The sequence below is a fragment of the Osmerus mordax genome, chromosome 6 (genome assembly GCF_038355195.1).
Source record: "Osmerus mordax isolate fOsmMor3 chromosome 6, fOsmMor3.pri, whole genome shotgun sequence".
NCBI lineage: Eukaryota > Metazoa > Chordata > Actinopteri > Osmeriformes > Osmeridae > Osmerus > Osmerus mordax.
This window is the reverse complement of record NC_090055.1, coordinates 1,970,851-1,982,147: the sequence shown is the minus strand read 5'-3', so window position 1 is coordinate 1,982,147 and position 11,297 is coordinate 1,970,851. Positions and strand designations below refer to the sequence as shown.

The 11,297-nt window shown below is 49.2% G+C and overlaps 1 protein-coding gene across 1 annotated transcript; it reads right to left on the bottom strand.

Annotated features, from left to right (window-relative positions):
- Positions 1–5,160: 5,160 nt before the first annotated feature.
- Positions 5,161–10,616, bottom strand: u2af2a (U2 small nuclear RNA auxiliary factor 2a). The gene is made up of 12 exons (XM_067237647.1): positions 10,010–10,616; positions 9,447–9,588; positions 8,795–8,833; positions 8,204–8,310; positions 7,919–8,070; positions 7,496–7,612; positions 7,238–7,376; positions 7,020–7,099; positions 6,702–6,824; positions 6,292–6,396; positions 5,689–5,940; positions 5,161–5,574 (listed from the first exon to the last, which is right to left on the bottom strand). Exons 1-12 carry the CDS (start codon positions 10,056–10,058, stop codon positions 5,440–5,442), a joined length of 1,440 nt encoding a protein of 479 aa, XP_067093748.1. The 5' UTR covers positions 10,059–10,616; the 3' UTR covers positions 5,161–5,439.
- Between the last annotated feature and the right edge of the window lie 681 nt (positions 10,617–11,297).

Here is an 11,297-nt window from a genome sequence, read left to right as displayed (position 1 = left end):
GGAGAATGAGAGAGAGAGTCTATTTTAAGACAGCCACCTGTTAATGACATTAAGTGAGGGTGAAGGAGGGGCCTCTGGACTGTTTATATACAGGCCAGCACAGCATTTCACAGCAATCACAACACTCCGCTAATTTAGAAAGAAAGAAAGAGAGACAGAGAGAGAGAGAGAGAGAGAGAGAGAGAGAGAGAGAGAGAGAGAGAGAGGGAGACAGAGAGAGAGAGAGACAGACAGACAGACAGAACAGAGAGAGAGAGAGAGAGAGAGAGAGAGAGGAGAGGAGAGAGAGAGAGAGAGAGAGAGAGAGAGAGAGAGAGAGAGAGCGAGAGAGAGAGAGAGAGAGAGGGAGAAAGAGAGAGAGAGAGACAGACAGACAGACAGACAGACAGACAGACAGACAGAGAGAGAGAGAGAGAGGAGAGAGAGAGAGAGAGAGAGAGAGAGAGGCACTGAGGCCGGTACAGGCTGCAGCTGAGACCTGAGAGGGTGTGGAGGGGCTCCAGCTCTGCCTGGGGCGGCTGTAGATCGTGTGGGTTACACATGACACGTGGCACAGAGGGGAGGAGGGGGTAGGAGTGGAGGGGAGGAGGGGGGGGGTAACGACAACAGTTGCCTCACTGAAGGTGGGGGGTGGGAGCGGGAGAAAATTAGAGGGAGGGAAGGCGATACTGAGAGAGGAGGAAGGAAGCAGGGGACAGGGGGCACAGGAGAACTAGTGAGAGAGGAGAGGAGGAGAGGAGGAGAGGTGGAGAGGAGGAGAGGAGGAGAGGTGCAGAGGAGGAGAGGTGGAGAGGAGGAGAGGAGGAGAGGTGCAGAGGAGGAGAGGAGGAGGAGGGTGGAGAGGTGGAGAGGAGGAGAGGAGAAGAGGAAGAGAGGAAGAAAGGAGGAGAGGAGGAGAGGAGGAGAGGTGGAGAGGTGGAGAGGTGGAGGCAGAGAGGGTGGAGAGGTGGAGAGGTGGAGAGGTGGAGAGGAGGAGAGGAGAGAGGAAGAGAGGAGAGAGGAAGAGAGGAGGAAGAGGTGGAGAGAGGAGAGGAGGAGAGGTGATGGAGAGGAGGGAGAGGAGGAGAGGTGGAGAGGAGGAGAGGAGGAGAGGAGGAGAGGAGGAGAGGTGGAGAGCGTCACCGAGGGGAACGAGGTGGACGGGGGAGGACAGAGGAACGCACCAAGCAGCCCGGCGTAGGAAACACTCACCCACACGTCTGAAGTGGTAGGTGTGTGTGAGCACATCTATTTCTTTCACATAAACTGTGTGTGTGCACATGTGTGTGTGTGCACGTGTGTGTGTGCACGTGTGTGTGTGCACATGTGTGTGTGTGCACGTGTGTGTGTGCACGTGGTATTGGTTTAATAGAAGGAGAGGTTCTCCACTGAACATTTCAGATCATCAATAATACAGAATATGCTGATGTGAACCATACCTCTCTCTCCCCCCCTCTCTCCCCCCCCCCCTATCTCTCTCTCTCTCTCCCCCTCTCTCTTTCTCTCTATCTCTCCCCTCTCTCTCTCTCTCTATCTCTCTCCCCCTCTCTCTATCTCTCCCCTCCCTCTCTCTCTCTCTCTCTCTATCTCTCTCCCCCTCTCTCTTTCTCTCTATCTCTCTCCCCCTCTCTCTTTCTCTCTATCTCTCTCTCTCTCTCTCTCTCTCTCCCTCCCTCCTCTCTCTCTCTCTCTCTCTCCCTCCCTCTCTCTCTCTCTCTCTCTCTCTCTCTCTCTCTCTCTCCCTCCCTCTCTCTCTCTCTCTCTCTCTCTCTCCCTCCCTCTCTCTCTCTCTCTCTCTCTCTCTCTCTCTCCCTCCCTCTCTCTCTCTCTCTCTCCCTCCCTCTCTCTCTCTCTCTCTCTCTCTCTCTCTCTATCTCTCCCCTCCCTCTCTCTCTCTCTCTCTCTCTCTCTCTCTCTCTCTCTCTCTCTCTCTCTCTCTCTCTCTCTCTATCTCTCCCCTCCCTCTCTCTCTCTCTCTCTCTCTCTCCCTCCCTCTCTCTCTCTCTCTCTCTCTCCCTCCCTCTCTCTCTCTCTCTCTCTCTCTCTCTCTCTCTCCCTCCCTCTCTCTCTCTCTCTCTCTCTCTCTCTCTCTATCTCTCCCCTCCCTCTCTCTCTCTCTCTCTCTCTCTCTCTCTCCCTCTCTCTCTCTCTCTCTCTCTCTCTCTCTCTCTCTCTCTCTCTCTCTCTCTCTCTCTCTCTCTCTCTCTCTCTCCTCATCTCTGCTGTTCCTGTCAGCCCCTGGGGATGCACATTGACACAACGCCTGAGACAAGTACGTGCACATGTACGTGCACATGTACGTGCACATGTACGTGCACATGTACGTGCACATGTACGTGCGTGCACGCACACACGCACAAGCATGCACACACGCCGCAAGGCACACACACACATGCAAACACCACACAGAAGCACGCACACACACACACACACACATGCAAACACCACACAGAAGCACACACACATGCAAACACCACACAAAAAGCACACACATGCAAACACCACACAAAAGCACACACATGCAAACACCACACACACACATGCAAACACCACACAGAAGCACACACACACATGCAAACACCACACAGAAGCACACGTTCTCTCACACACACTTAACACAAAAGCACACACACAACAACACACACACACACACAACACACACACACGCCTGTTGGCTTTAGCGTAGCCCCCTACATCTGCTGCAGTGTTCCATCTGCTGTGAATGAAGATCAATGTGAAGGTGTTGCTCAGAATGACAATGACCAGCGCGAGTCAGCAGCAGTAGCTACACTGTTCTCTAGTCGACCACCAGGGGGCGCCACAGCCTGCTGTGCTCACTGCAGCACCGCAGGGTCTGTCTGGGCACAGCTGCTGCTCTACGCTGGCCTCTCTCTCCAGGCTTCCCCCATTCTTCCCTTATTGGCGATCACCATGCTTTCAGAGGCTATGATTGGACAATGGGGGAGCTGGTTTTAGATCTGCACTCCTGTCTAGGGGGTGTTGCGTCACCCCTGGGGGTGTGGGGATGGGGGGCAGTGATGCGGAAAGACATCTAAGGCATAGAGCTCACACAGGGCCTTGTCCTACGACAGAGATTTATGTGCATCCTGGTGCATCTCAATGATGAATTCCCTTGTGGTTGAGGTTGGGGCAGAGGGATGGCGGTGAAAGGGCTGCATAGGCGGTTGGGCTCGTAGTGTTTAAGCAACTTACTCTCCATGACGGACACCTGCTGGCCGTGTAGACACGCGCGTCAGCTCTGCTAGCAGCACCGCTAGCATCACAGCTAGACCGCGGCGAGTACCCGACTGTGGAAGTCTTTAGGGAATAGCGGCACCTGTTGGAGATGGATTAGAACTACACGTCTCCACGCAACGCCGTGGACTGGTTGACGATGACATCACTGTACGGAATTCTGAGGGAGGAAGGACATCATTGGAGAAACTGACAGTGTTGTACGAAATGTGGATTCACCGATACCAATTGTAGTGTAGATCCAGATTTATCCAAGAAGGGAAATACAAACCCACACATGCCAAACTCAACGTTGTTTTAGGCCTTTTTTTTATTCCATTAATTCACTTGAGAAATAACATGTTCGAGGAAAACCTGAAATTAAACATTTAAAATGCTATTTTTCAGAGCTAAACGATGGATTTACATGTTTTTACTGGCGACACCCAGGTCTCTTTTTCAGTCTAGCAAACAGAAGAACAAGCGTCTGACACCTTAAAAATGTAAATAGTAGAATGGATGTTTCTAGATAGGAATACATTTAAAGGAGATATGAGAGTCGGCATCTACTGACTGTACATACTGAGACTATACCCTATCCTGAAGGACCTGCTACTTTCCAGAGAATCACCACTGACATCCTTCAGATATGTCTAAGCAAACGTGACTGTACAACTTCCACATGGGCTGAGTAAAATGAACTTTAATCCTTTCAGTGATAACATGCCATGAAGAGTCCTTAAACTACCTTCAATAGGCAAGTTATAAACATGAGCCATTGGTATTCATATTTATGTTTATTTTGTCTGGTGAGAGGAGTGAGATGTAGCACACACAAAAACAACCAGGTCCAAGAAATTTCTTGCTTCCATCCCACAAAGATCAGTTTGAAATAGGAGGCAAAAAAAAAAAAGAATCTTACAAAGCGATGCATTAGTTACTTAGGTATTTGCCAAATTAAACAATTCTAAGCCATGAAATGCTGACATGTATAGACATATTCAAAGACAGATCGAGGGGTGCCCTATTTTCTACCTTATCAGACCTTGACATGAAAACGTAACATTAAGGCTTTTAGTCAGGGCTAGACAGATCCTTCCTCACTACCTATTTGATTTATGCTTCTTAAAAATCAAGAGCTAATAAAATAAAAAACATACTTTCCCAGTTCATTAACATGTGATTCTCTCTAGCTCCTCTGCGGGGTGACAGTGAAGAGGAAAGATCACCTGCTAATAATGGAGATGGTGAAATTGACAAGATGGTGAAGGAAACTTTTTTTTTGGTTCTTTTTTGTTTTGTTTTTTTAAACCAAATATCAAACAAAAACACCACAACACATGGGCACTGTTCAAACGCACCGTACTTCCAAATTCACCCTCAGAAACTGCATCTAAGATGTCGCAAGTCAGATCAGCGTAGCTAGTCAATTACAGTATTGAACAGATGAACATTGACATTCAGATCTTTACAGTCCTACATAAACACGGTTAAAGCTTCCCCTAATGACAGCCACACACACACACACACACGTATGGAAGGATGAGTGTAGCCAGATGAAGAAACAAAACTAGTTCAAACCTGAAAAATTGTTGATGAAATAAGGGCCCACTTATCAATCACCCCCCAATCCCTCATGGTTCTGCATCAGTGAGTGGAACTTCCAACTGTCAATCCTCAATGCCTGTAACTCCTCCCAAAACCACGTAGCCACCCTGCCTCTCCAGCCTCCGCACGCCCTCCTGCCCTCTGAAGTACTGAAACAGGCTACCCCTCTTCACTTAAATACAAACCTCAGTGTGGCACCCCCTCCCCCCCAATAACGACATCCCTTTCTCACAAAGTATAAAAATCGTTTAAGCCCCTCCCTTACCCGTTTCTACACACAATTCTCAAAAATCTTCCGACCCCAGTAACCCGCCCCCACCCCACCCCAAGCCCCTCCCATTTAGTTGAATAGAAACCCTCCCCCTGCACTCGTCTCCACAGCTCCTAACTGCCCCGGAGCCTTCACCTTTAGACATTTCCTGCAGGTATGGAACAAATACAGCTGAAAAAGGTGCCTGCGGAAAAGCTGGGAAGCTTTGACACCAAAAGCCTTGGGTGTTCATCCCTGCACGAGTGCCTAAAGATACAGGCTGGAAGTCAACTAAAACCTGGGACATCCATCCCTCCCTCCCTCCTTCCTTTCTGCCCCTCATCCCCCTTCTTCTCTTCCAGCCTCCTCTACCAGAAGTCTCGGCGATGGTAGGCGTCGGGGTCGCAGTATTTGGTCACCACCACCCGGTTGGCAAACTTCCTTCCTGTAAGGCCCTGCATGGCCTTCTGGGAGTCAAACACCGACATGAACTCCACAAAGATCTGCGCAGGAGGACGGAGAAAGAGGCAGACGGATGAAATGACGAAGAGAGGGAAGATCCAGGAACCTTGCAAAGCCTGAGTGACGTTCCTGCACACACACACACACACACGCACCTTGCCAGTCCCAGGGACTTCCAGCCCGTCCACAGGTCTGGGGATCTCGATGCTCTTGACCTGGCCGTACTTGCTGCACTCGTCCCTCACGTCCTCCACGATCTCCTCGTACTCCTCGTCGTCCAGCAGCTCCTCGGGGGCCACCATGTTCATCAGGCACAGCACCTCCGTGGGTAGGCCGCCCATCTGGTTGACAGAGCTGTTCATCAGGCCTGGCACCTGCAGCGTCACTGGAGTCTGGTTTATACTTGTCTGTACAGAGAGAGACACACACAGAGAGGAGAGAGAGAGAGGACAGAGGCAAAAGAGGGTGCAAGAGATGGGATACAAGAGAGGAAATTAAATCCATTTAATTTGCAGTGTCTGCACATGCACATGAAGCCCTCACATAGCAGTGAGAGCTTAAAGTAGGCTTGTAAAAATAGAAAAAATAGAAATAAGGTTCATAATAACCTCCTATTGTTCGTGTAGATAGAGAGGATGGCGGGAGGGCAGCGAGGAAGATGAAAAGAAAAAAGCAATCGGTTAGACGATATATTTCACAACAAACGACACGCAATGACAACATTTGAATCTGACGTCTCCTAGCTCCTCCCCCTCGGCTCCCAGCTCCTCCCTCACCAGGGTGGCGTTCTTGGATCCCACGCTGGCTCTCTGCACCAGCAGCTTCTTGTCTCCCAGCTGCATGCCGTTCAGTCCTGCGATGGCCTGGACACATTTTACATTTAGTCATTTAGCAGACGCTCTTATCCAGAGCGACTTACAGTAAGTACAGGGACATTCCCCCGAGGCAAGTAGGGTGAAGTGCCTTGCCCAAGGACACAACGTCATTATGCACGGCAAGGAATCGAACCAGCAACCTTCAGATTACTAGCCCGATTCCCGAACCACTCAGCCACCTGACACAACACAACAAACACTTCACCATCCAGCCGCCACTATCTAACCGTGGGAGTTAGACGTGAACCCACCACTGCCGAAAGTAGATGTGTGCGGTGCGCTGCCACGGTTACCTGGTCATTGAGGTTGACATCCACGTATTCGCAGAAGGCGTAACCCTTGGAGAGGCCGGTGGCGCTGTCCTTCACCAGGTTGAAGGCCTTCAGCGGCCCGAAGGATGTCAGCAGCTCCTTCACCTGGGGGGGGAAGAGAACTTTCTAGGTCACTGGAACCAGGTCACTGGAATGAAGCGGTGTGTTCTTGACCGCACTGCAGGGGAGGGGGACTGGGTCAGGTGGTCTGGGTCAGGTGGTCTGGGTCAGGTGGTCTGGGTCAGGTGGTCTGGGTCAGGTGGTCAGGCAGGGGAGCGGGTGCAGGGTGATGACACTGACCTGATCGTCGTTCAGGTAGTTGGGCAGGCCTCCGATGAAGAGCTTGTGAGCAGAGTCAGGCACCACCGTAGACACCACGCCTGCAGGGCACACACACACAGGTTGAAGTTAGTCAAGGGGCATTCTATGGATGGATGTGTGCATTTCACTACTAGTGAATGTGGTTTGGGCTGCTGGTCTGAGGTCAGGGTGACCCTGCTGGTCTGTACCGGGCGTACCCGGAACGTAGACACTGGGGTTCTCGCTCATGCCGGGCAGGGGCTGGTAGTCATGGGGACGGCGAATCTTCAGACTCTGGCCCTGGAAGATGATGCCGTCGAACGCCATGGCCTGGGTCGTCTCATCCACAGAGCGGAACTGCACAGGACAAGACAGGAAAAGAGAGTTGAACAGCTGGTTCTTCTGAGGCTCCATGGCTGCTGGCAGGTCATGTGACAGCTGCTGGCAGGTCATGTGACAGCTGCTGTGAGACGGACCTCCAGGAAGGCGAAGTTCTTGTCCTGGTTGATCTGCACGGCGAGGACTGGGTTTCCAGGGGCCTGAGTGAGTCCGCCCAGACGCATCTGAGCATTGAAGAAATCCATCATGGACTCCTACACACGATACAGTCACAGAGAGAGGCAGAGAGCAAAAAACAAACAAGAGTTACAAAGAGACAGCAAAAGCCAAACAATGATGTCTCATGCCAGAAAATACATACAAGAACATCAACATACTAGCACAGAGAACACACAAGACACATTGGCCTTGCGTACATTCTACATACAGAGGACTACAGGTTGATCGGGAAAAGATTTCTTTTGGTAGGTGTCCCTCCAGGTGTCCCCATCTCTCCCTCCATCTCTCAGCCTCCTGTCTCTCCATCTCTCAGCCCCCTGTCTCCCCGTTAAGGGTCTCACCTCTGTGATGCCAAAGGGGATGTTGCCCACGTACAGCCTGCGGGCCTGCCGGGTCATCTGGCTGCCCACCACGGGCACGGGGGTGGGGGTTACGGCCAGGCCGTCGGGGGTCATGGTGGGTAGGAGGGCCGTGGCTGGGATCTGGCCCGCAGCTGGGTGTTTCAAGAGGAGGGGGGAGGAGAGGGGGTCATTCACATCTTTCTAGACACCATCTTGCACGTCAGATCAGGTTGTTGCATCGCCAGGTTGCTGTGGTATGTTCATGAGGACATCACGCTCTCTTACCCTGCATGGCTTTGTACTGCATGGGGGTGATGTGTTCGAACCCGGGCGGCGGGACATCCCAGTACTTCTTCACCTTGTTCTTCTTCTTCTCGCGGTGCGGAGAGCGGCTGCACGGGGGAACACAGAGGGGAGAGAGAGAGAGAACCCAGTGAAGCCAGTGAAGGATGCGAAGAGAGATGAAGAGCTGAGCCAAACAGGAAGCATGATGGTGAGTCCCTGAGGGGTGAGGTCACTAGCTGGACCTCAGCGGGGCTGGCTGCCTGTGGGGTGAGGTCACTAGCTGGACCTCAGAGGGGCTGGCTGTGTTCCATCTCCCTAGTGGGTGAAGGCGTGAGGTACCCTGCGTTGTGAACCTTCCCAGCTTGTCTCCCGGTTTTTGTTGTTGTTGTGGGGATATATAGTGTGAGCACCCTATTTGATCTTCAAGCGTTAAGAACCCTGGGTGGGAGAACACCCCTCGCAGCCTGGTTCACTGCCATCGTGTGTGTGTGTGTGTGTGTGTGCAGAGTACATAGAATCATAGCAAGATCACTAGAGTAACTGGAGTGTTGTGATGATGTAGAAACAGGCTCTGTTAGTTTGCTGTATTACCTTACAGCAATCTCTTGGGGTTGGTTGAGAGCGGGGGAGCTGAAATGACATTGGAAGGGGTTCACATTTCACTCCAACCAAACAATATAGCTCAAAAACAGATGTACTCCAAAGACTCCATAGAATTCAACCTGTTCCTGCTCTACTGGGCCCCTCCAGATATAGACCCCTCTCTCCAGTAGTTAAAGATTAAAAATCTGAAAGCACAAGGTAAACACTAGGAACTCCACCCCCCACCCCACCCCGCCCACCTGAAGCAGACCTGTTACAACCACTAAAATCTTTACAGATCTTGGGAAGAAAGCACAAAAATGTTAGACACTCATGCCTGGTGTGTTGAAATGCTTCAGTCAGATCTAACCCTATTCCACTGAAGAGAGTGCTCCAATGACACCTTTGTATTGCGCTCCAGTCTGGACATCAAACAATTACATCGTAAAAACAGATGACAAAAGACAATAAAACATATACAAAAAAAGACAAAAAGAAAAACCAATAAAGTAATTTAGTATAATGACGGTCTTTTATCTTAAGGAGGCCAGTTGTGGCGACTGACCGGTATGAGTTAAGCTGGAACACAAGACTGCATATTCCGCTATAGCCTCTAACGCTGCATGAAGACTACGGCAAGTAAGTGAGGACATTTCCAAACCTGCGTCTCTGCCGTCTCTCTTTGCTGTCCCCACGGCGATCTCGGCTACGTCTGTCCCTGTCCCTGCTTCGCCTCTTTCGCTCCCTGCTACGGCTGCGTGAGGGGGATCGGCGGTGGTGACGGTTTTCCTTGTCTCTCTCCGCTGCAGGAAGTAAAAAACCGGTGTGTGGATGAGATGATTCTATGAAAGGGTCAAATGTTTCTAGTTTTTAAAAAGGAAGGAGCAAACAATTAAATACGACAAACGTTAGCCATCAAAAGCGTAATCTCATAACTACAGATACTCTGGTCACTAAATCCCCATACAGTAATCGTTTCCAAGAAATGAGTTTTTAGTTCGGTGTAGTTGCCAACTAGCAGTTTAACAGATTAACATTAACGTGCATAACTAGCTAGCTGGTTTGCTAGTAGATACAACCGCTGCAGCCTAGTCAAAATAATCTGGCCCGTTAGCTTGCCAGTAGCTAGCGATCCATAGGCTAGCAGTTTCGTGACAATCGTTTTACACCCTATAGCTACATTTTGACATAACTACCAAGCTAGAGCATGAAAAAATACATTACCTTGTTTGTTTTCAGACAGCTGTCTCTCGAACTCGTCAAAATCCGACATTTTCGTAGCTAATGTGTTAGCTCACTTGCAAATCCGCGAATGCAAGCCTCTTATCTGCGTTCACTGGACGGGAAGGTAGCGCGTTATCTAGCTAGCAAGCTAGCAAAAATACGGCGAGCGGCACACTAATTTAGCTAAAAACGTAGCTAGCTAGCAAAGTATTCATTTAACTAAATTGAAACAGAATAAATGTGCTACTCCTTATAAAAACGACAAAACTCAGCGTTAGGTACAGCAATATGGTCTCAAAACACGAAGTAATCGGACAAAAACATTGAGGAAGAAAACGTGTTCGGGTGTGCTAGCTTGCTAACAAGATAAAGCAACGTCCTGGAGAACGGGCCTGCTCTTGCAGGAGTCGTGGACTTTAACAGGTTAGCTAAGTCGAATGAAACATAAGAAAATAGGTGAGCTAAATATGCATCCAAAGGTCACTACAGTGATCCACTGCAAGCCGTTGGTGTCTTGAGATACCCAAAAGCTACGTTTACAGTAAAAAAAATTTGATAACGTCAACGATAGATTTGGTATGCCCGCTTCTTGCTCTCCGTCTCCCAGGCACCCTGTGACACAGGAAGTTGTTGCACTCGTGACCTTTTCGTTCTCCAATGAACGGAAGACATACTTCAGTAAATCGGGCGTTCATATGTGACACTTGAGAGATGGATACTATTTTACAATTGTTTGAAGGGAAATACTTCAAGTCAGTGAATTGTATCCATCAAAACTAGCGCACATATGCAGCCAGGTTTTATTATCAGCCAATGGTTGAAGTAGTTTCACCATATATCCTGATTTCTGATTGGATTTTTTTTAATCTGAATTTCACCATTTCAATTTGAGCAGCCTGAATTTGGTTCTATTTGAATTTCTGAATCTTGAATTTTTTTTCTTTGGATTTTTGGAATCTGAATTTTACTGTTAAATTTTTTTGGGGAAAAAAAGAAAACAAACAGACCAGTGACCCAAGCTATTTTCGTATGAAATTATTTAATTGCATTGTGTCTTAACAGTAATATTGGTAATAACAAGATACTATTTCTCATTGACACAGCTTACTCGATATATTGGCAAATACTTGTGACTCTTAAATACTGGAAACCTTTCCTTAAAAAGTGCAGGCTTTATCTAGACGTCTCTCCATCAGTGTTTACATTTATAGTGATTTTGTTTAATTGGATACTAAAAAGGCAAACAACAAAGATACCTCTGACCCGTATCAAACATGTTGAACATGAG

Excerpts from the sequence above, each read along its gene's own strand:
- u2af2a (XM_067237647.1), bottom strand. The coding sequence starts at position 10,058 with ATGTCGGATTTTGACGAGTTCGAGAGACAGCTGTCTGAAAACAAACAA. Across the intron at positions 5,941-6,291 it reads TGGTGAGGGAGGAGCTGGGA|ACAAGTATAAACCAGACTCC; the intron begins GCCGAGGGGGAG and ends CTCTCTGTACAG. Across the intron at positions 5,575-5,688 it reads AAGTCCCTGGGACTGGCAAG|ATCTTTGTGGAGTTCATGTC; the intron begins GTGCGTGTGTGT and ends CCTCCTGCGCAG.